This window comes from Plectropomus leopardus, chromosome 7 (genome assembly GCF_026936395.1).
Source record: "Plectropomus leopardus strain MGB_pleo_1.0 chromosome 7, ASM2693639v1, whole genome shotgun sequence".
In the NCBI taxonomy this organism is placed as follows: Eukaryota; Metazoa; Chordata; class Actinopteri; order Perciformes; family Serranidae; genus Plectropomus; species Plectropomus leopardus.
The window spans coordinates 11555851-11583044 of NC_142182.1; the positions used below are offsets into that span (position 1 = coordinate 11555851).

At 40.7% G+C, this 27194-nt stretch overlaps 1 protein-coding gene across 1 annotated transcript; it reads left to right on the plus strand.

Moving 5' to 3' along the window:
- Positions 1 to 235: 235 nt before the first annotated feature.
- Positions 236 to 27067, plus strand: LOC121950015 (DENN domain-containing protein 5B-like). The gene is made up of 21 exons (XM_042495915.2): positions 236 to 631; positions 6344 to 6453; positions 7562 to 8276; positions 10560 to 10747; positions 11921 to 12421; positions 13213 to 13444; positions 15087 to 15237; positions 15648 to 15738; positions 16350 to 16469; positions 17878 to 18030; positions 18170 to 18248; positions 18335 to 18410; positions 19437 to 19565; positions 19678 to 19799; positions 20008 to 20153; positions 20240 to 20358; positions 21398 to 21582; positions 21753 to 21835; positions 22333 to 22459; positions 22699 to 22873; positions 25696 to 27067. The coding sequence occupies exons 1-21, from the start codon at positions 523 to 525 to the stop codon at positions 25877 to 25879; spliced, it is 3795 nt and encodes a 1264-aa protein (XP_042351849.2). The 5' UTR covers positions 236 to 522; the 3' UTR covers positions 25880 to 27067.
- Positions 27068 to 27194: the final 127 nt, after the last annotated feature.

A 27194-nucleotide genomic window follows, 5' to 3' on the forward strand; every position in this document is an offset into this window, starting at 1 on the left:
CTATGATTTTTCTTTTCTTTTTTTGTTGCTAATGATTTACTAGTTTATTTAGAGAAGAAATTCATATTTTTGTGTTTCAATTTTGTAATACCATTTGAAAAAAAATGGGTTTGTGAGATTTAATAAAAATGCATTACTGGTCACTTTTTGACTTGTCGTAATTTTTGCTATGGGGGCGCGGATGATGAATTTGGACACCACCCTTTAAAAGCGAGGCTGATTTCACACCGATGATGATGCGTTCAGGTCTTTGTCTCCCCCTCCTCCCTCCCAGGCCTACACACAGCCTCCTCCCCCTCTCCACAAACCAGATGACCATCTCTGGATCCCGCTGAGCTCCGTCAGTCACACCGCGGAGCAGCGAGTGCAGCAGGCGGCCCGACACCACCCAGCGCACGGATCAGGAAAGGACGGCCGACTGGGGGGGTCAAAAACATTTCGGATTTGACGCATCAGCTATGATGAACATCCACAACGTTAAGTAGAAGTAAACGGAGCTCTCACACCATAAACGCGTCGAGGATGAACGGGACTGCAGCGCACACAGGAGCGGCTTCTTGCCGTTTCGCTCACTATTTTGTTGTGTGTGGAGTGGACACGGAGACGGGCCTGGAGCCGGACGATGGAGCAGGTAAAACACCAACCAAACAATCACACACAATACATAAATACACATGTTTCATGTCAGTGTGCATGTAAAGCCATCTCCTGCAGGCCTGTTTGTGTGTGTAGGGGTGACATCCATTTAAATGTTTTGGTTGGACGCCACATTCCTCTTCCTTTCACAGCGTTGTTGACAACAAAACATCAGCGCGTCGCCTGTGGAGAATAGCACATATTTTGGCCAGTAGCATTTTTATTTCAAATACATGCCATCAGCATTTGTTTTTGGCACTTGTTTATTTTAAAACGTCTAAAATGTATATTTTTAGTGTTAAACGGATAGACAAACACAAATGAATCAAGATTTTTCCATCAATTTAAAACAAGAATTTAACATGACAATTGTAGCCTACTGTGTCACCCTACAGTCTTGTATATTTTTAATATTAAACGGATAAACAAACATAGAATTAAAAGAAAGATGATAATTTTCCCATCAATTTGAATCAAGAATGTAATGACAATTACAGCCTTCAGTCCTGTCCTTTTGTGTTATCTCTGCATTTGGAAATCACATAACAGCTGAGTTCATTGTGTTTTCATCATAGCATTGTAAGTAAATTGAGAAAAGCTTTTTGTGCAAGTCATCCACTGCTACACCTGGATAAAGAGTATTGCAGAGAAAGGGTTGAACAGAGAGAGGACAACAGCATCCTATCATATCGCTGTAGCACAGATGGAGCATCCAGGCAGTGGTTCATGGATAACACAGGACTGTGTGTGAGAACACAGATTACACTCTCAATTTGAAAGCAGCGATTATCTATGTGGTTCGTCTGTTCAGCTCTCAGACAGTTTTTTTTAAACCATGCAAAATCTGTCCTTTTGTCACCCAAAGCTAAAGGCGGAAGGAAGCTGTGGTGTAGGTGGATGTGGGGGTTGTGGGTGATGCTGCCTTGTGTCAGTGGGTTCATGATGGTGTAATTGTGATGGATATCTTTTCTGCTGTTGGTTGTTGGAAATAGAGACGTCAGGTGGTGTTGCTTTCTCCCACACTGAGTTGTTAACGCTCAGCTTGGTGAGGTGAGGACAGATGCACGCAGGAGCCCTCTGTGACACCTGCACGTGCTCTGTCTCTGTGTGCGCGAGGAAATTAAAAAATAATAAAAACATGCAGGTGTGCTGAACACCTTGAACGTCACTTCCAGACTTGCAGAACAATAGTCACACCCTGTATTCTCCCTCCTTTAGCAGAAATGAAGCTCATGTGAAGCAGCTTCTCAGGGGGGAGAGATAACCAGACATGCCTTTGAATTATAGCGAGAAAATGTATATTTAGGACGAGCTCTGTATCATGCTGGAACACATAGCTCTGCTGCAGACTAATTACTGCTCTAACTAACCATCGGGGACTTTGATACCCGGCTCCCTGTGGCGAGTGTCAGAGCTGCTGGCGAGTATATCTGAGCTCCACCAATCTGCTTATGTAACAGCGGGTCATCTCAGACCCACTGCAGCAGGGGGCTTTGCTCTCCTTTCAAGGGATTTCTGCCTCTGTGTTTGACTTTACATACATAATCTGTAAGCTGCAGTGGAGTGAGAGGTGTTTATTCCATCAAGTGTTTGATGACGTGATACAGTATCTGTTTTTGTGGGAGAATGCCTGCAGAGAAACAATCTGCCCTTGTTGGCTTCTCAATAGATGCTACTGTTATTTCTGCAGCCTAATCAAATTTCACGTGACGTCGCCCATTGCTGGATGGCTGAGGCTTCAGCACCCGACTGTCACAGGGGGATGACATCACTGGAGGGCGAGAAGTCCCTGACCTCACATTTTGAGAGCTACTTTATCATGTTGATTACAAAGATGTTTTGACTTATTGTACTCAGAAATTACAACCTGAGTTATTTTATTTTTAGACACTTACTTTTATCATTTATTTTAGGCGCACAAGCCCACGTCTGTGTCTCAGGCTGAGATAAAAAGCAACGTTTGTCTTTCTTGTTTCAGGACATGATTCAGCCTTCAGTGGCCGGACAAATCTGTAATGCAAAGACAGAGTGATTTAAATGGTTTGAGCCAAAAAGGAATAACTCCTCATCAGTCAGTGCCGGCAGACATTTGCTGTCAGTTTAATCTCTTTTTTCTTTTTGTATCGGTCCTCATCTACTCATGTAATGATGTGATGAATGGGATGTTGGGAGTGATTCAGTGGGTGAATATGACAGATGTCTACCTTTATGGCCATTCAATCATCTCTAATGAAGTGTGTCTTTTTTAGGGACAGGGCACCGTTCAGGGACATACATCTCTGTGATGAATGTTTAAACTGTGGAATGAATATGAAACACTGTTTTTGTCCTCCAAAAACATTGACAATATTGATATTACAGTGAGAGCGGTGAGGACTTCCTTGTACTGGGGATTAGAGCTGAAACAATTAGTTGATGAACCAATAGAAAATGAATCGGCAACTAGAAAAAGAGCATGCCTTTTTGTGTGTGTGTGCTTTTTTTCTGGTGTGTCATGTTTGAGCTCACAGACAGGCTGAAAAACAGGTTAGTAAACAGTAGAAAGCAGCATGGAGGCCAGTGAAAATGTCAAAGTGGTGACTTCTTTTTATAACTTTTACTTTTTCAGTGTCCTTTAAGTGTTGCTTTGATAGAGTCGGACTGCATTTTCTGGCAGCATCACAGCGGCAAAGGGGTGAAAATTAGCATGTCCACCTGGGTTTTGTATTTCCATGACTGCCAAGGAGGCCAATCAGAGCCTATAATAACTGACTACAGCAGAGTCATTTGACCCGAGTGTGAATGATGATTGAAACCTTTCCTCGTGGAAGAAAAATGCTAAGATGTTGGCAGGTGGTAGTGGTTTTTGGTGCAGTCGTAGAGGGGCTAAATTAACACGTACTAACCAGGAAGAAACTCAAAATGACGCAAAGAAATGCAAAGAAACTGCAAAGACACATAGATACCAAAAGGGGCAAAAAATGAAAACAGAGAGACAAAATTACCTTAAACAAAGACAAAAAATTAAGGCCAAGAGATACAAAACCACAAAAAGATGCATTTCTACTACAAGATGCAAAACATCACAAAACAAACATAAATAATGACAGCTTTTACACAGAGATTGCGCTAAAAAGCCACAACGAAATCCCTTCTTTATGCACAGAACCAAACAACGACGGCGTCATGCTGCTCCAGGATGTGATTATAAACTGCATCCCATAATGAAAAGAGGCATGACAGCGTGACATGTAACACAACAGTGTTGGCAGCACTTTAGAAACAATAATAAAGGCGTTGTCAAAACGTCACACCAGTGCCACCCATGGTCACGTCTTTCTGGCTTTACATTTTGCTCAGACCTCGTCATGACGCTGTTACCACCTCCGGTCCTGGCTCAGAGGCGAGACCACTCTGTCCCTCCTTCCTGCTAACGGACGTTATATACAGAATTGTGAGGCGGCTTAACGGCATGATATTCCTCCCTTGAACAGGAAGTGTAATGCGGCTTTAGTCTGAGCGTCTTGCTCCTCTGTAGGAGAGGTGGTGTGGAGGGGTGCATATCTATGCCCAGTGGCCCAATTTCTGATAATCCGCCCATGGTTCCTGTATTAAATTTTTCTTTGCCTTATGTTGCAGTAAATTTGAACTAGTGGTCAGACAATACAGGCAATATGTCACCCTGGATTTTAGGACATTGACAGTCACTATTTTCTGATATTTGAAGGGAAAATCAAATAATCAAGAAAATAACAGGCACATTAAGTGATTTTGAAAATAATCATTAGTTGTAGGCCCTTTGATTATATAACTTATTCTGCATTAGCTCATATATGGTTTCCACTGTGTGTGTAAGTGGTTAACGTGCTGATTACAGCCTGACTGAAAGCAGATATTTAAGCTTTCATTCAAACACTAAAACAAACCTCCCTCCTACTCCGTGCTGTTAACATGGAGAAACAGAGCGTGTGAATGTTATGTGTGCAAACTCTTTGGTGGGAACACGTGTCAGGAGGCGCGTGGGTTTTAATTGGGTCCGCTGATGAAACTCGGGGTGACGTAAACCGCTGACGAGCACTGTCTTGATGGCTATCTTCGAGGCCACAGAGGAAAGTGCTACCATGGCAACTAGGTGTCCTTCCGGGGAGCGAGGCTCAATTCTGCCTCTCAGCGCCGACACCAATTTGTACCCTTGACTCAAAGAACATCGACTCCCCCTCTCATCACAGCGATCCATTAGCTTCTCTCTCCCACCCACCAGTCTGAGAGTTTAACTTGAAGTGGTGCTCGTTTCTCACTCTGCCTGCGGCGCAGTTTCCTCTCTCATGGTGCTGTGCGTCATCTCGTAGGCAGGTGAGCTGGATGTTCCTGAATGCTGAATGAATGCGTCAGCGCTGGCAACCAAGAGGAGACTATTTGGTTTGCAGTTGGTTTTGTTCTTATAATGCACTGATGCTGATGAAAACTGAACTCTGAGAGTCAGGGTGGATTAGTAGAATTGGGAATACAGTGAAGAGTGCTGTTCAAGGGCATTCACCTCAGTAAGTGGATGAATAATCCAAGTACCTCATTCACTACTGCTACTATACACGCGCTAAATCATACACACGTATATTTCTATCTTCAGCAGCTCCCCTTCCTCTGATCACACAGACAGCACTCTGGATGTAACCGGAGCTAGAGGCTGACGCGAGGTGCAGGGGCTGAGGAGAGGAGAAACATGAGCGAGACAGTGCAATGCATCAAATCTGTGCATTGTGAATGTAGGGATGTATTTTTAAAAAATCCCTAAAAATAATGTGAAAATATATTTGCAATAACATAAGTTCATCAAGAGTCAACTGTGTTCATGATTATGATAATTGAGTATATAACACTTAAAATTCTCTTTAAATGATGTGGAAAAAATTGTTGGGCCAATTTGATTTTTACTAGTAATCAACTTAAAATCATGTGTTCATAATTATGGTAACAGTAGGGCTATATAACACTTTAAAACTCATTTTAAATAATGTGAAAACTTAATTTTTTTATAAGGAATCAACTTAAAAATATGTTTTCAGAAATATGGCAATTAAATTCTGAATTACTATATTTGTGAATGCAAGTTTTTAGCTTGAAAACCATACAAGGTTTTCACATTATCTAAAGAAATTCCATTACCATATTTATGAACACATGTTTTAAGTTAATTACTCATAAAAATAAAGCTTTTCCAACATTTTTTCACATTATTTAAAAGGCATTTTAAAGTGTTAGTAGAGTTATCTTGCATGCGCCACAAATTCAGTCCTTTCATGTACATGTAGCTGTTTTATAGATAACTCTCATCCTTTTTACTGAGCATAAGCGTTCTTTATTTATGAAAAAGGAGCATATTTCTCAACCTGTGCACTCTCTGGAGGTGTAAAGAGTTTCCTCCTGCAGTGTCGGATGAGGGGCGCTGTGTCTCTATGGTAATGAGTTGAGTTACATAACCCTTGGAGGGGTTTTTCCCTCTTTGCTGCAGAATGGCCTTTGCCGTTGACAACTTTTTTTTCTGCAGCCATTGTCAGTCAAGGTCGCTCTGTCCGAGGTTTTTCATAAATCAAAGCAGCTGGCATTTTGTGACGTCCTCTGTTCTGTCTCGTGTTGTCATAAAGTCTGTCTCAGTAACGATGAAGGTCAAAGATCACGTTGTACTGATATGATAATGCCATTACTCTATTTTTTTCTGTTTGTGTTTCAGGCGAGGGCTTTGAGCAGAGCCCCATTCGACGGTCGTTCAAATCAAAGGTTCTGGTGCACTATCCCGAAAGCACAGACAGAAACCCCTTCAATAAAGATGCTGTTAACATGGTGAGATCTTGCACACAGACACAAGAATAGACATGATAAAGAAGGACAAGACGTGCCTTGTTTGTAGGGCGAATGTATTGTGGCTGAATATTGTTACAAATGACAGAGGAGCATGATAACAAAATCAACTGGAAAACAGTGTAGGAACCATTTATCTCGTCCGCTGCCTCATAGAATATACGCTTTTCTTTTTCTAGAAAATGCTTATTGTTCTTGTTGGAAAAGTAGGTCACGATGATGACAGGATAAGCCTCAAAAGACGTCTGCCAGCAGACACCACAGCATTTTGTGTTATCTATTTATGGTATCAGTAAAATGTCTGGTCTTTTTAAACATTTTAAGTAGGTTTCTAGACCTAAAAATGACTTCATGTGCCAGAATACGACAAAACACAGAGGCATGTGGTTAACGCATTTCCACATAGGTGTAGATTTCTGGGGACGCAGGGGACATGTCCCCCTCAATATTTACAATGTGTATTTTTATAAGTATCAGAGGACCTTTATTTTGACAAAATTAAAAATATTTTCACAAGAAATTAATGCAGAAATGGCACAAATTGGTGAGTAAAAACATTCACCAGAATGCTGGAAATTGAGTCTTTGACGCTCAAAAATTTCTGGCGGAGGACCTCTCAATGTCCCTTTTCATGTGTCCTCCCCAGTGTTTACACAAAACCTCCACCCTTGCATTCCCACACTCCGTTATTTCATTTTTAACACATTGCATATTTTACACAATACTTGTTTGTCATATTGTTTCATGTAATTGATACGATTATCACAACATCTATCAGTGTATTTCCTTTAACTCGGAGAAGATAGCTGTCAAGCCAATGCAAGGATCAGCTCAACACCAATATCTTATTTATCTTTTTTGCTTTTTTTATTTTTTCATGTTTGGAGTGGCATATTCTGTACTGACTTTATCTGGCTGTATTAACATCATCCCGTATGGCCTTTACGGATTCTGAAAACAAAGTATGGTTGAGAAAGTCATTATTTTTTTTTACTCCCAGTATCAGTTATTAGGGGTTACATTAAACTGCCACTTTGTTCTTAACCCTCTGTTATATTTTCTCCTCCTCATCTTCACACCTTCTCCTCAGCTCTGCATGCCGAGGGGTCTTTCCTTCCGTACACAGGCAGACAGGCTCGATCCTCAGTTTCACTCCTTCACGATGTCTTTTGACGACGGTACACGTTCCTATGGCTTTGTCCACACCTTCTATGAGGAGGTGACCAGTGCTCAGATCATCACTGCCATGCAGACTCTCTACCAGATGCACCACGTGGAGCACCATTCAGCTTCATCCGCCTCCTCTCCCTCTTCCTCCTCTTCGTCTGCCTCCTCGCCCTCCACCTGCAGCATGGACTCGCTTGTGAGCAGCTTGGATGAGTCAGACGCTGAGTCTCTGGCCGGGGTTTCCGCCTGCCTCGGCTGCGCGGGATCCTTCGATCCAGCACGGGACACTCTGTACGTGTCCAAAGCCCTCTGCCTGCTCACGCCGCTCCCCTTCCTTCAGGCGTCTCGAGAGTTTCTGTCTCAGCTGCACCAGGCAGTGACGTCCCGCACAGCTCCACCCCTCCCCATAGAGAGTTACATCCATAACATCCTGTACGAGGTGCCCCTGCCTCCTCCCGGCAGGTCACTGAGGTTCCATGGGGTGCAAGGACCCATCGTGTGTCAGCGGCCCGGCCCGGGTGAGCTTCCGCTGGGGGAGTATCCTCTTGGAGAGGCGTTCTCCCTGCTGGGTGTGGACAATATGGTGCAACTACTTACCTGCACACTTCTGGAGACACAAGTCCTGCTTTGCTCTCAAGGTAAGCACACTGTTCACTTATTAGAGATGAGCCTTAAAATAAGGAAGCTTACAGCCATAGTGGAAAAAAAAAGAGAGGAAGATATTTATAATCTCAGTAAATCAGTTTTAAGACACTGTAGGGGAGCACATGTGTGAGTATATTGAGGAGCAACTTAGTTAATCTCCATAAACCCCTAAGGCTAGTTATGTGACAGATCTCAGAGCTCGGAAAGGCCTTCATGTAAAAGCCGTGAAACACAAGCCGAGTGACGACAAAAGCTACCTACTGTGTCGGCGTGTCCCGGCCAAAAAGTTGCACATAAACACACCAAACCAAAGGCCAGCCAGCACTTATATTCTGCGCCTGCGTGAGAGGAAATACCCCTTCATACCAGCAGATGGCGGTTGTCTGTAATGGTCATTTAAATCATGAAACCGAAAGACCGTCACAACGCTAGTTAGTGACTCAGCACATTAATACAATCTAATGTTGGAAAAACAAAGCATATTTACAGTGCGCCAGTGAGGACTAAAACAACCACCCTAAAATGTTTTGGCTAAAAAGCTCATTCCAGAAGAAAAGCAATCTTACCTTATACAACAAGTTTGTTTAGACCTCACTCCCTCAGGAATTTAACTCTTTGTTTACATTTTTCACTTCCATTTCTGATCTTGTACGCTGAGTTAAACAGCCAATCAGATAGATTTAATACTCTGATGACCTTCATGGCTGCCACTGCCAATTCAACATGCTGAATTGGTGGAAAAAAGTCGATGGGGGCCAACGGTGCAGGTCACATCGCGGTGATGAGGGCTGCGGATGTTTCCTGTTAGCCCAATCTGGGTGAATGGCCGACCGTTGGCTTGGTGTGTCAGCATTTCACTGCTGAAATGATCTATTCATAAAACTGGGCTGTCTATGCTGTAGAAAGACACAAATACTTTTGAAATTGGCGCTATATGATGAGAGAAAACAGGGAATAAGGGCTTTAGCATGCGCTTTTGCTCCAGACACAGCCACCATCAACTACCAGAATGCACTGCGCTGCACCAGACCAATAAACACTCCCGCTGTTAGGTGATGTAATGCATCCATTGATGCAGGGTCCGTTACATTTCAGTACACCAGTGCACTGCTCACCACTCAGCAGTGAGGGCTGGGAAAGCTGTTTAAATTGAGTGAAATCTGTCATCCAGCAGCAGCATCTACTTGTTTATCCTTGTGCTTTTTTGTCAGTATGTGCATGACCTGTAGTGTGCACTATACACATAGAGTGTACAAGCCTAATGCAAATGAGTGCATGAATGTGGATATGCCAGTCTGTGGTTATGCCATGTACTGTCTTTTAATTTTCTGTGCTGTATCTTGGAAGATAATACAAAGTCAGTATGATACGTCATCCAAGCATATAAAATTTAAATAGCATATATATATATATATATATATATATATATATAAAATAATTTAAAATGAATGTATAATATAATTTTTTTTCTCACAATTAGCTCAAATGCAACGTTCAGTTAACATAGTAAATAGGTTTGAGGTGAAATACTGCAGAGAAACTGATATTCTGCGTTAATTAGTGTGTTGGAGGTATTTGTTAACAGTATTTAATTGTTAGCTGAACATAAGTTATGTTGTTTTGATTATTCAAGATCTTTACATTATTTAGGTTACATTTTGATTGTGTTTTCTTTTGCTAGTTATTAGTGTAATTTTATAATTATTGGTAGTATTAGTATTAGTATAAGTATTTTGTTTAGCATATTTAGTTTCCTCTTAATTAGTATTTTGTTTTGTTTTGTTTTTGTTCAGTTTGTAATTGGGTAGGGTTGGGCAGGCAGGACCAGCATGCACCTGGTTGGGCAATTGTTTTTTTTGGTTTTTTTTTACCAGAGCAAGAGAGGTCAGCAGGAGCTATGATGTCTTTGCCCCTTTGTTTGCGCGCTTGTTTTTGGAAAAAAAACAAAACAAAACACACAAAAAAACCTGCAACAACTTTGAGTGGACATTTGACTTTTTTGCCTGCGTACATTATATGCCCATGGTGCGTCAGTGGCCCTTTGATTGTTTAATTTAAGTTTGATTTTGATTTTTGGTGACAAATAGCTGCTACAGTGTTAAAAACATCCTCAGTCATTAATTGGGCTGCGCCCAAGAATTAAATTGTTTTACAAGCGTCTCATGTAAACAGCTTAATTAAAAAACTGTCAAAGGGAATGTTCCTGAAAAATGGGTTTTATGCCAGCGCCTCATATCTCTCTCTCTCTCTGTCTCTTCTTTTTCTTATCTCCTCAGACTACCAGCGTTTGATGACAGTGGCAGAGGGCATCTCCACCTTGCTCTTCCCATTCCAGTGGCAACACATCTACCTGCCCATTGTTTCTGCACCGCTGCATCACCTCCTGGATGCTCCTGTACCATTCCTGATGGGCATCCAGCGCAGAGAAGGAGCTCAGCGATCCTCTCTCCACCTGCCACACGAGGTACACGACTAAACAAGGATCGTATGTGTAAATGCATCTGTTGTGTCCTGTGTGAACATGACAGTCAGGATTTCAGCACGCTGACGTTTCGGTAAACATCCGCACAAAAGGATCTAAAAATGTTTTGTTCGGCTGAAACATTCTTACATTCATTTGCCGAGCCCCTCTGTGATGCATGCATGACAATTTGCCTTCGGCCTGTCGAATTGAGGCGATGCATTTCCTGAAAGCCCGATCCTGCATCACTTTATGCTGCATGAATATCTCGCTGAAGCCTCTTTGAAGTCGCTCTGCCCCAGAAAGGAGGCAGTTGAAAGACAGCCTGGGGGGGATGAAAGCAAAAACGCAGAGCATGAGAGATCCAGAATAATGGGACTCGCTGAATAATTAATGAGAATTAGGGTTCTCCACTTATTTCTTGAGTTTTGCAATTTGATGTATGAGTGGTGATTTACAAAGAAGTGGGAATATTTTAATCATACATGTATGATTTGGTTGGGATGCTTTTTCTCCTGCTCTCAGTTTTAGAAACAGTCTCCTCCTTTATACCGACATGTAGAAAAAACATGATGCTCATCTTTTTCTGTCCTTCAAAACATCTGAACCTTATGAAACAGATGAAAAAGACACTAAGAAGTGAAGACATTAACTCTGAGGATGACGCTGCGCAGAGTGGGCTGCTGTCCACTCCACAGCACATCAACTTCCCCAGAGGCTGTAAACTGACTGCCTGAGGTCACTGTTGAAGGTCGCGCTGCTGCTGACTGCGCTGTGCTGCGCTGCTGCTTACAGAAGCAGGATTTTTAAACAGCGCCTATCTCTCTCACAAAGTTCTGTACCTCATTGCTCAGCAGCTTCATGGGCACAGTTTTGGCACAGGTCTCTGATTTGTTTGCCAGTTTGAGAGCCTGATATTGAAGGTTTCCACAATCCCCCCTGCTGCAGTGATAACAGTAATCATGAGATAATCCTTCACATGCTAATATCCTCTGAGGGCTTATCGTGGTGAAATGCCAAGAATCTATTAATGGCATGTAAATCTTCATCTCTGATCTTAATTGGATGTTGAAGCTCAGCTACATTGTGATTGGTTAAACCTGTTATGATTATCTGATGGAGGAGTCACTTGGAAAGTATTTTTCATTTTTGTCTCTTTCTTGTCCGTGATCACAGGCCAACCTGTGCTTCGTGGACATCGACAGCCGCTGTGTCGAGGTCCCCGAGGACCTACCTGTGTTTCCAGACCAGACCGAGCTAATCCAGGAGCTTAGTGAGGTACTGCTGCGTTTTGGGCTCCCTCCACAGGGTGGTGTGATCACCAAGCCTGCCTCCACCTCCCCGCGCCTGAGCAGCCTGGTGCTGGAGGACCTAATGGAGGACAGAAGGAACGGAAACCTCGGAGGCGAGGAGCTGGCGGTGCTGGAGAGGCTGCAGGCTCTGGCACGGAGGTGCGGAGGAGAAAAAACAATGTCAGATGGAGGGAAGACGCTGGGACACGTGTTTGAGGAGGAAGAGGAAGAGCTGAAGACTGCAAAGCTGAACATTCAGCTGAGGGAGGTGTTCGCTGGACGTTTTGCTGCCATGTTTGGCAGGTATGAGGAGTTTGTCATCCACAGCGCTCTTGATCTGGACTCCTGGTTGTGCAACCGAGAGGGGACGTTCAACTTTGATAAGGTACTTCAGTAGACATTAATGCACAAAATGCATCTATTAAAAGTATTGTATTTATACTATGTTAAGATTAATAATAATAACAACTTTATTAATTTAGCACCTTTAAAAACTGAATTTACAAAGTGCTTTGACAAACAAAGCAAAGCAGAAGTGGGATTCACAGATGGCGATACAACAACGGGAAGCCAAACAGCCCTTTTACCCACAAGCGAGAAGAAACGAGGGTAGAGTTAGGATAAAATTAAAACCAGAGGACAACATAGAGGACAACAACACAAGATGCAGGATGCAGGATGCATAATATCAATATAAAATAATACAAAGAAATAGACCGAAAGCAACAACGACAGAAACAATAACAATCAAACCACAAATAAGAGGAAATTAAATAGATAAAACATGAAATAAAAAGATCCAAGACATAAAAAGACAACATCACAAAAGCAAGTCTATAAAAATGGGTTTTGAGAAGTGATTTAAAAGAAGTCACTGATTCTGCCGGCCTTATCTCCTCAGGCAGGTCGTTGCAAAGCCGAGGGGCCCTGATAGCAAAGGCACAGTCACCTTTAGATTTAAGCCTCGCCCAGAAGGGCCCCAACTCAGGATCTAAGGCTGTGAACTGGCTCATAAGAGGTCAACATTTGTTACGTAGCTTGGAGCCGGATCAAGATGAGCTTTAAAATTCATCAGTGAAGGTTGATCAGTAGGATTGCTTTTCTGTGTTTTTTACATACTTTTGATTGTAGTAGAAATATTATATATAGAAGTGTTTGTGCTTTTCATTGTTTCAGGGTTCCTTCCTATCAGTTCAGCCTGCGGCACACTTGCACTTCTTGTCCCGGTTCCTGGAGACGTCCATGTTTTCTTCCTTCGTGGATGGGAAGGTGATATCTCGCTGGGCAGACAGAGAGCCACTGCAGCAGCTGTTTGACAGCCGTCTGGAGAGAGAACGACTATACGACACAGACGAGGAGGACTCCCGTAACTGTCGCTATAGGAAATGCACCACTGTTTTTGAGTCAGGTACTGTGAGTGCACTCATGAACAGAGTCACATAATAAATGAGGTATTCCTGCAAGACGAAACACAGGACAAAATATGCAGTTACAGTCTCTGTTAAAGGGTTAAAGAGGCTGAACATTTTAATGACAAACTAAGAGTAACATCAGGATGTTTCTGCAGTCTCTTTTCAGCATTTAGATATATAGTGAGAAAGTAGGTTGAACCCTCAGTTGGTAGACAGAATGATGATTGAAGTAGATGCCAGATTGTCAAGAGGGAATCTGCAAATCTGTCGCCATCTGTCCTTCTGTTTGGGTTTATACTGCATGTCGATTATGTTGCCATCTTTTCTGCAAGCACCATTTCTCTCTCTTTCTTTTGTAGCAAATGCTGAGGATCTTGAAACACCGCTCAGGGGGACTTGTGTGCCAGAACATTTAACGATTCAAATGGAAACTGATGGAGACATCTCTTAAATGGAAATCGAATAATCTGATGATTATTGAAACATAAAAGGGATGGGATATAATTTGAGGAGGGGGGGAGATGGGCTTAGTTAGGGAATTAGAGAGGGGTGAACCAAAGGATACGGTAGGGGATGAGCATTATGTGGTAGAAGCAGAGGACAGGGCTTTGTGTCCTATGGAAACTGTTTCCAGTCTTTGGCTTTGAAGTCCTGCCAACCTCTGCAGAAAATACAGTGCCTGCTTCTCGCTCTAGCTTCACATTTAGACTCTGCTTCAGAGATGCTGCTCCATCTCTTGCTCCATCACACTCGGTCAGTTACATCGTATTACTCTATGCAAGGGATGTCCAATTAAAGTTTTATTGCCCGATCCGAGTCATTTCATGTCGAGTATCTGCATATACCGAATCCTGATCCAATACTTGTATTTACCTGGAAATACAGCTACACAACGCACACGTCAAGTACTCTAAAGTTATTCAAATCAGCCCGGTGTATGTGCTTGATAGTTTAATAGCTCTGCAATGCATTACAAGAAAAAATGTCTGCATCTGAACAGTTTTAAGGGGTATTTATTTATTTATTTTTACAAAAATAAAAAGTAAACAAACTTAAAAATATTTTCATATGGCTCTTATCACAAATCCACTTAGTGCAGCATTTTTTAAAAAAATAAAGTAAACAAACTAAAACATATCCACTTAGTGTATCACTGTAATGAAAGTGCAGAACACTGTAAATGAGTAATAGTATCACAATTATACTTCAAAATAGCATTATAGCTTAACTTTCCCAGTCACAACAAATAAAAAATGGGTCACAATTTTGCTTTTTACTGCATTATAGTAAAACTAGTTAAGTAAAAATGAACAAAAAATTCAGTTCTGCTCAAAGTAGTGTAGCAGCTTAAGTTCAACATGGGGTGCATGCTCAAAATTATGGATCCAAATGAATAAAAAAGTGTTTATCGGGCCCAATACCAATCCCTCTGATCCGATGTGGACATTCGTACTCTAAAGTTTGTTCCAGTCCTTCTGTGAGCCTGCCTGAAACTCAACTAAGAAGCACACTTGAGCACAAGATGTTTACATGAGAGATGACGTTAAATGTTTGGCACAAGCTTATCTTCACTTTCATGACTCATCTTCAGTAGAAAACCCTCTTGGATCCTAACCATCCCTGTGTTTGTGTCTGCAGCTCAGGTCATTGAGCGCAGACTGCTGAAGGCTGACCACACAGCCATACACCCCCACCTGCTGGACATGAGGATCGGACAGGGTCGTCACCAGCCGGGCTACTTCCCCAAGCTGCAGGCCGATGTGCTCGCTCAGGGACAAAACACCAACAAGTGAGCCTTTGTTTTCTGCTGTTATTCAGTGAGAATATATCAGAACGGTGAGCTGCAGCAGTTATATTTCTACTTGGGAGGCCCAGAATCAAAGACAGGAGATCCATTTCTTAATCCTTGTCAGATTTTTTTCTCCATTTCACATAGTATTTTAGACCAGTATTTCTGCAACATGACCATAGGCAGTGTGTTAAGGTGCCTATCTCGGATTTACATTCGAGACATTTTGGAGAAAGTGAGGGATTAAAAGGACGCCTGTGATTAGAGGATATTTGTTTTCCATGTATAATTCTGATTGCCTTTGTTTGAGCACAGATGGATATCTACACATTTGCATTTTAAATACTGCGCCTTTGTTGCACACATTTGTAACTGTGAATTTTATTTTGCTCTGTTGTCTGGATGAACAGGTGGTCCGGTCGTGTCACAGCGTCGCGCAGGAACGACCCCAAGAGGTCAACGGTGGCTGAACACTCAGGAGTGGACAATGAACAGAGACAGGTACTTTCATGTGTCCACACAGCAGCATTGGAAGTAACGCATTACAAAGTGACGCATGTAACCAATTAGTTTTCCAAATAACTAACGCAATAACTATTACTGAGATTTAAAAGGCCTCATTACTCTTTGCTTTGTCTTGATCATGAAAAACAAATAAAGCACATTGCGCAGATTTTTTCCCCCATTTAATCACACACCATTAAACTGTCATTGCACACAATGGCCAAAAGTTCAAACAATTTGAGCTCACTGTCAAATATGGATGCTATTTTTCCCTTTTTATAATCGAGGGCAAAAGTGAGTTGTGGTATATGTACAGGATTTGAATTCTTGTTAAGGTTACAAAAGATAAACCCCAGTTTGTTTATGTTTGTGTAAATGAAACTTGTCACTTTTATTTCATTTGGCCTGTTATGACAAACATGCAGCCCCAAAGTGCTAAACTGAAATTATATGCAGTAATTGATGAAGTCATTGATTACTTTTGAGAGAACTGACTCATAACTGTAACTAATTACTAATTTTCACACATAGACAGACAAGCATACAGACCTTTGGATGCTTGTTTATTTAATTAATTTAATTTCTTACCTTTTGTTTATCTTTAACAGAAGCACACATTTGCGAAGAAGAACCTCCACCAGTCAAAGCTACTTGATTTGTCTCCTCAAGCCGTCACTGAGACTCATCGAGAGTTTGTCGACGGGCTGCTGAGCGAGTGTCGTTTGAAGGTGAGAGCTTTATCAGCGTGGTGTTGGAGGCGCTGCTGTCATTGATTTCTTAAATTGCTTTTCAAAGTCAATGCCCAAAAAAGTTCTGTTTTTTTAAAAACTTTGTATTTATTAGTTTTTCAGTTAACAAAACATTCACAAAGTGAATAGAAGCGAGGGGTGTATCACTGCTTCAGTTTACAACTTTTGATACATGCATATATCATATCATATATATATACATACATCTTCAGACCAGTTTACTGAACAACACCTCTTTTCTCATCGCAGAATGTTTGTAATTTAAAAAAACATGACCAAAATACAGTATGTGGGAGTGAGTGACATTCATCTGCCCACAGCGTCTCCAGCAGTGCTGTTGTTTGCCTAATTGTTTGTATTTTATATACGGTGTGTTGAAAAATCTCTTTCAGAGCTGGAGCAGGTTTGCGTGGTGCCACAGATGAAATGACACTCACCCCGACAGATTATTGCTCAGTTCTGCTTCCCATTTTGATTTTACATGAAGTGTATTCCTTCCATTACATTTCTGTAAACTCTTAAACAGTTTGGAAACTATTTTGGAGTTAGTTTATATGCACCATACATTTATTCTGGAAGTCTTTATTACAGTGTTACCTTCTCCTGAAATTCATTTTTTAATTTCTGTATTATGAGTATCTCAGCTGAAAATATCTAAACAAGTCCACATGTTTTAAAAACTAAATTCTTCTTTAAGTTTTTCAAATGTTAGTTTAGTTAATGTTAGTTAAAAATAGTTTTCTCGACTAGGGGTCGACCAATATTGTTTTTTTAGGGCCGATACAGATACGGATACCGATTATTAGTAGTTAATGTGACTGATAACCAATATTTGGAACTGACATGCATTTACAATAAAAATGAAAATCTTTCGGTCAATATTAAGAATTTGGAATAAAACAAACTCCAACACAAAACTTTAGTTAAACACTTTTAGCAAATGTTAAATCAAACCGGGCATGTCCAACATCATATACAGCAAGTTCCCAGCACCTTTTTTAGAAAGTCAAGTGAAAATGTAAATTAAAAATTAAAATAAAAATAGCTCCGTGAGGTTTTACAAAGTAAAAGTACCTCCCATTCTGACATTGTCTTTGCACTTTTTAGTTAATTAATTGAAGTGGTGATCATTAAAAAAAGATGCCGATACAGATAATTGGCATCATGCCAGATATCGGCCCCAATAATCGGTCTTAATGATAATCTGTCGGCCCCTACTCTCTGCAAGTGTACATATAGCTGTGATTCCTTTTTCTCTCCACCTTATGAATGTGTGATCTGTGTGTCCAGGTCTAAACCTGGAGGTCTGAGATCTTATTTTTTGACGATGTCATTCCAAATTTTTAGTGTCCTTTCTAAAATGAGATTTTACTGTCTGGTTTTTCAGACCAAACGGATGTTGATGGAGAGAATGGGGAAGGAGAGTGCAGAACTGGGTCAGGGAGAGGCTAACATCACGGGCCTGCAGGAAAACACACTCATCCACGGTCTGTGTGACCTGCTGGAGAGAACCTGGGGCCACGGTCTGCAGCTGAAACAGGTCAGACACTTAATTTAACATGTTCAGATGACCTACATAAAAATACATGGAGTTCCCACGCAAACAAATTCCCATCATGCATGAAAGAGGTGACTGTATGAACAAGCTGCATATTGACAAGTGTGTTTATTCTGAACAGGGGAAGTCCGCTCTCTGGTCCCATCTGCTACACTACCAGGCGGCCCGGGGGAAGACAGAGACACCGGTGGAGTCTCCAGGTCAGAGCACAACCTGACCGATTTCTATATAAATCACGTGTTGAGAGTCAGATGATAATTAGTGTTTAACTTGCTTGTGTGTTCAGGGTCTAGTGGTTCAGACCAGAGGACATTTGAAGATGGTACTCTGCTCCTGAGAGGATCGTTATTACAGGATATGAGGTAAGAAGAGCCAACAAACTTTGATGTAACATCAACATCAACAAACATCATGAGAGGAAAGAGTGGTGCATCTGTGTGGGAAGCACTGTGTGTGGTGTGTTTGTGTTTACGTCTGCTTTTTGAAAAGTGCAGATGAAAAAAAATCTCTCATTTCCTCTTTCTAATAACTGATATTTTGGCTTTAGATGAAGACAAAATCTTAACTTTTTCAATACTCATGAGTTATATCTTCAAACTTGGTTGTTGTTTTGTATGGAAGCCCATTTCTGCCAGTAAAGGGGAAAAAATTAATAAAACTTAGCCTTGTCATGAAAAAACATCCTGCATGTTATTATAAGACACTTTCTCAAAATAAAGTAAAATCTTTTTTTTAATTTAATACTCATTATTTTTGAGATGTTAAGTCTTATTTGAAAATGTTTCTCATTATTTTGAGATATTTTAAATGACAAGTTATTATTCTGAGAAAAAAATCTTTATTCTTTATTAATGGGGATCTTTAATATCATTTTTTGATATAATAATTTTTGTTAATTATTTTTGAGATATTATTTCATTATTTGAGAAAGTGTCCGTATTTTAAGATTCTTAGCCATTATTTTCAGAAAGCTTTGCATTATTTTAGGATACTAAGTCATTATTTGAGAAATTTTCTCATTATTATGGAGATACTAAGCCATTATTTTGAGTGACTGAGTTATTATTTTGAGAAAAAATGGTATTATTTTGAGCTATTAAGTCATTATTTGAGAAAGTTTGCAACTTTTTTTGATATACTAACTTATTATTTTTCAGATATTAAGTCATTATTTGAGAAAGTCTCTTATTATTTTGAGATAAGTCATTAGTTCTTCATAATTATAGTTTACATGACCTTTTGTTTATTATGGAAATGTGTTTCCATGGTTTTTTTTATCCTGGTCACAGGCTTTCATTTTTCTTGAAGATAAAGATAAAATACCTATAATGTTCACTAGAAAAAATGTTATAACAAAAAGTTGAGCATTTGAACTTTCACCTGTTCAGGTTTATCCAGACCATGAGTGAGGGTCTGTCTGAGGTGGGTCAGGCTCGGGCCTGGATCCACCTGGCTCTGGAGAAGAAAATGCTCTCCCAGCACCTTAAAGAGCTGCTTACAAACCAGGAGCTGCTCAGGTCAGAATTCCCTCATGATAAGTAGACACACGTCTTATATTTCTAGGTGTCATTTCTAGTAAAACTCATGATTTTTACTTATCTTTTTCTTCTTCTTCTTGGCCCCTGACAGGCAGCTGTATAAACCTCATGCATTCCTGCTCTGTGAGGAAGAAAGGGAGCAGTTTCTGTTCCACCTGCTCTCCCTCAACACTGTGGACTACCTCTGCTTCACACGCGTATTCACCTCTATCAGTAAGTCCTGTACACTTTAAGAACAACATGCAAGACAGCTTAATAGCTTTCAAGGCATCCCGCTGGCCTTGTATACTCAAATTACAACCAGTATCCCATGGATTCACAATGACCCTTTAGACCTAAAATCATAGACACTAAAAATGCCCTGATGCTGTAAAAATCCATAAAAAGAAATGACATGAATGAATCAAATTAATCTCTCCAGGTATCCCATACCGTGTGGTTATAATACCCATGAAGAAGCTGAGCATTGCAATGGCAACAGTCGATCCTTGGGTGTGTGTGTCGGGAGAAATGGGTGATTCAGGAGTTAGACAGATCCCGAAGAACACACAAGAGATTTTTTTCCAGGTTTGTGTACGCTATGCAGCATTAAGGTCAACATCATGTCTGACAGAGACGCATGCACTAACTGTGGTTTGTGCTTTTTATTTCAGTGCAAGAACCTGGGCAGGCTGAGCACTCTGCAGCTGGGACAGGAGAACTCCGGCCTGCTGGCCAAGTGTCTGATCGACTGTGTGATGGTGTATAATGAGATCACTGGACACACATACAAGTAAGCTTCTTACTTTGACCCTGGTCTCATCACGAAACATCGACTGGGATCTCACAGTACAGTGGCAACAACAACAGCTCCGTGTTTGATAAACATACAGTGATCCTGACTGGCCTCCCATGAGAAAGCATGGGAAAGATAAAGAAAGATTTTATGGATTAGGAAACAAATGACAGCAAAAAGCTGAAGTCAAAGTGGGCATGTTTGTGAAGGGGGGACTCATGGGTACCCACAGAACATATTTTCATTCACATATTTTGAGGTCAAGGGACAACTGTTAAAATGGCCATGCTGGTTTTCCATTGCCAAAATTTAGCCTAACTTTGGAGCGTATTTTAGCCCACTTTCTGATGCTAGCATGACATGGCATGGTACCACTAGTCTTCTAGGTTTATATGATACCAGTAGCATCACTCTAGCTTGAAACTCAGCCCCGTGCAGCCTCTAAATGACAGGAATGTCGGTCGACGATTAACACAATTTTTAAAAAAACAAAAAAAAAAAAACTGCATTATGTACGGACCTTAATCTGTTGCGATTAACATGTTAATGCTGACAGCCCCAATTATTACCAAAGATAAATTGGCCATTTCGTCTTTTAAAAAAATCTTCTAATTTAATTTACAGTACACCACATTGATAATAGACTTGTCAAATGAATCCTTGATGTATAAATATGTAAATCTGACAGTACTCTTTAATGGTATAGCTTAGTATTATATGCACCATAAAAATGTATGTCTATCCATGGCACTTGACCTTGTAGGCCCAGTTCAATATGCAGCTCAATTTTATATATGTAGTAAGGAGTCCCTGCTTTGTCTCTCTCAGCTGAGGCCTGAAAAACGTAGAAGACCCCTGATCTAAAGAGCATCAAGTATCACCCTGGAAAAACTGTCAGTCATCTAAATTAAAAATATTAAATGCACTCTCACTAAACTTAACTGGCTGATTTGAACAGATGGCTCTTTCCACGTCCCTGTGTAATACATGTTTTGAAGTTGGACATAATGAAAAACTGTTTCTTCTTTCCTTTCAGGTTCCCGTGTGGTCGATGGCTGGGGAAAGGCGTGGGCGACGGCAGCTTGGAAAGAGTCCTCATTGGTCAGCTGGTGTCACCTGGTGGAGAAGAGGACGCTGGCAGGTGGACAGGGACGCCTCCGGAGCTGGCCTCTCCTTCTCAGAGTGTGCGGGCAGTGCTGGGATCGCTTGGCAGCCGAAGCAGTGCGTACTGACAAAGAACACATTCTTTGATACAATAGCTGACCTACTTGTTGGTACAATAACAGATTCTGCTCCTGTATCACCTTTCCATTCAGCTCCTGTCCACTTCCCCTCATGTTTGTCACCATTCATCCTCATGTTTCTTTATTTGTTGCTCTTTGTCTTTTCAGGAATGCTGTCTGTTGAAGTACATGAGGACATGAGGGAGGCAGCAAATAACCTTGTTAAACACTTCCACAAACCCGAACAAGAGGTATATGGCTGTAAATAAAACTAAATTCATTTATCCTGTTGCCTCTATTAGCTAAAATGCGGGTGAAAGTGCTTCATGTAAAGAATCTCATGCAGCGATGTGTTAGACTGTCGTGCTTGTGTTATTTTTATCTCCAACATGGTTCATTACCCCGGCTTCTCCAGGCCAGGCCTCATTTGTCTCGTCTGCGTATCAGACTAGCCTCTCTCAGTCGAAAGCGCTCAAGAGTCTTGATGGATCACTTTAGTTTATCAGTAATGGGCCTCCTATTCATCGTAATAACATCTTCTGTGCACAAGCTTTAATGGACAAGCAATTAGTCTGCTCTGTTTACTTCCTCTTGGTACATGAAAGGAGAGCCTTTTAGATTAGAAAATAAACAAATCTGCTGGGGAGGATTTTGGAAAATTGCATGTGAGGGGATTTGCTGGAGCTGAAAGACGAGCCTCTTGCTTACAGTGCCTCTGTTAACTCTGTCCCCATTTCTCTCATCCCAGAGGGGAAACCTGACAGTGTTGTTATGTGGTGAAGGAGGTCTCGTGCTTTCTTTGGAGAAGTTCCTCCTGCACGGGCTCAAACCTAACCGTCTTTTCCAGAGGAATGTGTTTGTTTGGGATTTTGTGGGTAAGTGCAGTGAGTGTGAGCCCATTAAACCTGATGTTTACTTCTCGCTGGTGTCTGTTTCCTGCTTCCATCTAGTGGCGATGAATAGGAATTTCACATATCAAATTGCATGCAAAAAAATTATTGAGTTTTGTTAACAGCCAGTGTTGCACCCTCTGTCTCCAGTGTTTGTATTCTACCGCCATATTTTCCCTTTTTGTCTGCATATTAACTGACAGTGCGACCACTCTGTTTCACAGAGAAGGCAGTGGTTTCCATGGAGACAGCTGATCAGATGGGTGACCTGCATGGATCAACAATGACAAAGGGCCCACCCTGCGACTCACTGTGCCATTACGTCAATGCCATCAATGCCTCGCCACGAAACATTGGAAAAGAGGGCAAGTTTCAGCTGTTCGTCTGCTTTGGAATCAGGTAAATGGTCATCGTTTTTGTTTATGATCCAACAGTAGCAGCATAGTTAGTTAGTTTTTATTTCTGCGTCATGTCATTTCTGGCCCATCCCACATGAATTTACAATACAAGGCATGTGTCATCATCTGGTTTTACAGATATCAGCAAAAAAGTACACAAAATAAGTTGATATATAAAAGTATATGACCAATGTTCGTCCAAAAAATTAATAATACAGTGAAAAATAAATTTTACAATTTTATAGATCTACAGTTTATCTTGAAAAAGAGTTTGTTTTCTAGCCACCTTAATCTTTGTGCATCATCCATATATACTAAATCAATATCTATTTTTATGTTACTAAACAAAAATTTGCACAGTTCCATGTAAAAAGGACGGTAGAAAACAAAATAAAATTCATTTTTATATCACCCAAACAACACATATGAAAAATCTGCATTTCTTCTTTTAAATTCATACACTGTCCAGTTTCAACTGTCAGTGGTAAAATACCAGATCTCAGCTGAGCACTTCGGGAACTTTGCTTTTTAGTTAGATTAAATAAAATATATTTCTCAGTACCATATTAATATTTCATCATAATGTTTGCAGTTTTGGTTTAGCCCACATATCACCAGCCTGTTGCTCTTATTACTGAGTAAGCACAGAATCTCTGAACATAGAAAGGTTAATTTTTTCATTATTAAGAAGTCCCTCATCAAACCCATAGTTACTAAATTATGCATATACATATCTTAACCAAGGCCCAGTCATTTGTTTGCCCCACATAAGTACCTTCCTTGTCAACCTGTTTTCTTCCATATTAATTAACCGGTGCAATAACTGACCTACACAGATCTTCCAGCGAACCTCACATGGTTCCCAATTATATTATCCCCACTGGAATCTGTGATTTTAAGGCATCCTGGTCATTACAGCATTTTAGACAAATGTGATATAGTTTCCTTCCTGAGGCCCAGAAAAAGTAGCCTGCAGCACTCAGGTGTTTTCTCACATTGAACCATTTACATAACATTTAACTTTAAGGGAGGGAAAGTGTCAGCCTTTGTCTTGGAAGATTGTCATGTTTTTTTGACGTTTTCTAAGAATTTCCCCTTAGAGTTAAGATTAGATCCTGGTAAAGATAAGTTATTCACAAAGCACCTTAGCCCTTGAGAGAGCTCCTAAGGTGAAAAACTGTAAAGAGTAGGGAGGAGGGTGTTTAAGGTGCTTTGGGGTTTCTTAAGCAGAGGAGACAATGGTGGAAAGACAAAGAGGTATGAGAAATGTTTTCCAAACGCTGGATGACAGTGAGTTAATGATATGCTACCGTGCAGGGATAATATTTGCGGATGATCTCTTTAGAAATGCACCCACATCTCCAACCCAACTCAATTACGAAATAATGCCAGAAATAAAATGATTATAACTCTAAGATATTTTTCACAGGAAAATGTTACAGTGCAGCAGTGTGATGACACAAAAAGCACTTTCACAGTCTCATATTGGGACACAGTTTATTTTATTTCCACTGAGTGTCCACACCCTGCAGGCTCACAAAACAGTGTGTCTGCGACAACCAATCACATTTGTAAGAGTGTCAAACCTAGCAATGGGGTCAACCACACCTCCTCACTTAGATGAGAGATTGTCTTTTACTTACTTAGAGTTGCTCTGAGAATCCTACTATAAAAGAGAAGAAAAGAAAACCGTCCGTCTGACTGTCTGTCTCTGTCTGCATCCATTTTTCTCCTTGATGGAGCATCCAATCAATCTGAAATTGCACATGGGCATTGAAAATTGCCATAGGTAGAGACTGACGAAGCCCTTTGTGTTATTCACCCACTGCCTGTGCCGGTCTTGTACAAAAATACTTCATAAATATCTTGACTTGCTTCTTATTCTGCCCGTGGAGTCATTGAGTGAAAACACGCACAGTGTCACTCTGCCACTGCAGTTGTGGTCGAAGGTGGACTTGCAGCTTGAATGACAGAAATAAGGCACCTTTTTTGTGTTTTTCATTTTTTTCACAGCATTTAAAAATCTGTGGTTTCACAAAGCAGATTTTTTAGCCTGTTTATATGCATTTTTAGCAAAGTCTGTACCAATATATAGGTCTGTGGTCTGCACAGGGTTGTTACGCGCACATCCCCTGAAGTCTGCATGTGGTTGGGGTGCACATATCCCTGGGTATGGACTAGTTTTCCTAAATCACTCCAAAGCTAGGACTCCTTGCTTTTAAGTTTTTCAACTACATTAGGAGCTCTCTAAGAGTATTCACCGAATGTGTGTGAATACGGCCCCTGATGGTTTCACAGATTATCTGTCTCATGAACTATCATCAGAATATAGTGACAGTTTTATTGAATGTGACAAAAAGTTATTTTGTATAAAAGTTACTAGCTGTAGCTTTAAAGATATGACTAATGGTGCTTTGGACTGACATTGAATGACCTGGAAATTCAGGTTAATTAACACTGAAAGCATTTTCGTTGCTTGAAAGCAGTTTAAAGAGAAAATACATGGCTCTGATTCTGTCTTGTCGTTTGCTTACTCAAATTTCAATTCAATACTGACCTTCATCAGGCATTTAGGGAACCGTTTTTTGTTATTTTTTTTAAAGATTATTTTTGGGGGCTTTCAGCCTTTAGTGGATAAGACAGCACAAGTGTGAACGTGGGGAGAGAGGGGGCGACATGCAGCAAAGGGTCGAGGCTGATATTGAGCCCATGGCTGCTGCAGGGAGGACACAGCCTCTGTACACGAGGTGCCCACTCTACCAACTGAGCTACTGAGCGCCCCAATGGGACCATTATTGACCATTGACCCGTTTCTCCTGGCAGGGACCGGCTTCTCTCTCAGTGGCTCCCCCTGCTGGCAGAGTGTCCCCTGACAGTGCGGACCTACGAGGAAGGTGCTCTGCTGCGAGACCGAGCTGCTGTACACTCCCTTTCCCGCATCCTGCACACACTCAACGAGTTTACCATCACCCTGGAGACTGCACTGGTCAAAGGAGTTGACCTCTGACCCTGACCCTGACAGATAAGCCCCTGCTCTGTAACCTACTGCAGGAATGCAGATGGGTAAAAATATTCATCTTTCCATCAGTGGGAAAAGAAATTGAGACACTTGAGAAAAGTGACTTTATCATAAAAGAGGACAGTGGACCAGATGACGTCACTTGCAACTCGAGCTCCAAACATATTGCCTTGTTCACTGATGTAAATGTCTTATACACTGTATTTGCTTCAGGAATTAGTCAGATTTTTCCTATGCTTGTTTACACTGTGAAATTCTGTTTCCTCAAGGAGAAAGCAAGAGTCATTCATATTCCCACATTTACAGTAGATATTTTCACAGCTCACACCATTAACTGTACCTATAACTCCCCTTCAACTGCTGTATTGCTTGCACTTAAACTTTAAACTAAGCACATGCATGGCCAAAATCTGTTTGTTTTATGTCTTAGTGTGTTGTGATCTGAAATATCAGGACTCAGGCCTTATCATATAAGCATTTTCTTTCCTTCATTCATTGGATATCTTAGTAAATATACTCCAGAAAGATAATGTTCCCACTCTATAATATGTTACAAAATGTTATATTATTATGCTCTTGTTATACTGTGTAACATCTTGCCTGTTTCTCATTGTTTACTTCAGTTTGGGGTCATATGTGCTCCTGAGATCCTCTGCTGGTGAAACACTGAAACCAAACTAGTGTCCTAATTGTGTCACTTCAAATAGACTTTGTCACTTTGTCGGAAAGCTTTTTTCCCCTCTCTCATTGTAAATATTTTGCCTCATTAGACCTTTGATAGAATTGTGCCCATTTGTTATTATGGTGTAATGAATTTGTGGCATACTTTTCTGTATAAAGGCATCTTGTTTGTGTCTGTGTAAAACGATAGATTCCACTATGGACACGCTACTGATTACATGGATATTAGTCATGCTGTTTGTTTCTTGACTGTTCGGTTGTCTTCAGACGATGAATAGAGCACAGTTTCTTAAAAAAAACGCTAGGTATTATGTTAAAGTCACATTTAATTTTACATTTGAAGAACTATGAAAATGCTGTCTCCTGCACTGTCCCGCAAGCACTATGTAACCCACAATGACCAAGCCTCTATTATCATTTAAGATTAGAGAAAAGCAATAATGAATTGTTATTTATGAAATGTGTTGTCAAAGATTAAAGTTAATATTGACATAACTGACTTGGTATTGTTGTCTTTTAGTGCTATTTCCTTATATGTGATGTCTGAAAGAATAAGGTAGGATTAGACATTAATGACATAATTGGACTAATTGCATCTGATATCTGAAATAAATTTAGATTT

Excerpts from the sequence above, each read along its gene's own strand:
- LOC121950015 (XM_042495915.2), top strand. The coding sequence starts at position 523 with ATGAACGGGACTGCAGCGCACACAGGAGCGGCTTCTTGCCGTTTCGCT. Across the intron at positions 21,583-21,752 it reads ATCGCTTGGCAGCCGAAGCA|GAATGCTGTCTGTTGAAGTA; the intron begins GTGCGTACTGAC and ends TTGTCTTTTCAG. Across the intron at positions 21,836-22,332 it reads TCCACAAACCCGAACAAGAG|AGGGGAAACCTGACAGTGTT; the intron begins GTATATGGCTGT and ends CTCTCATCCCAG.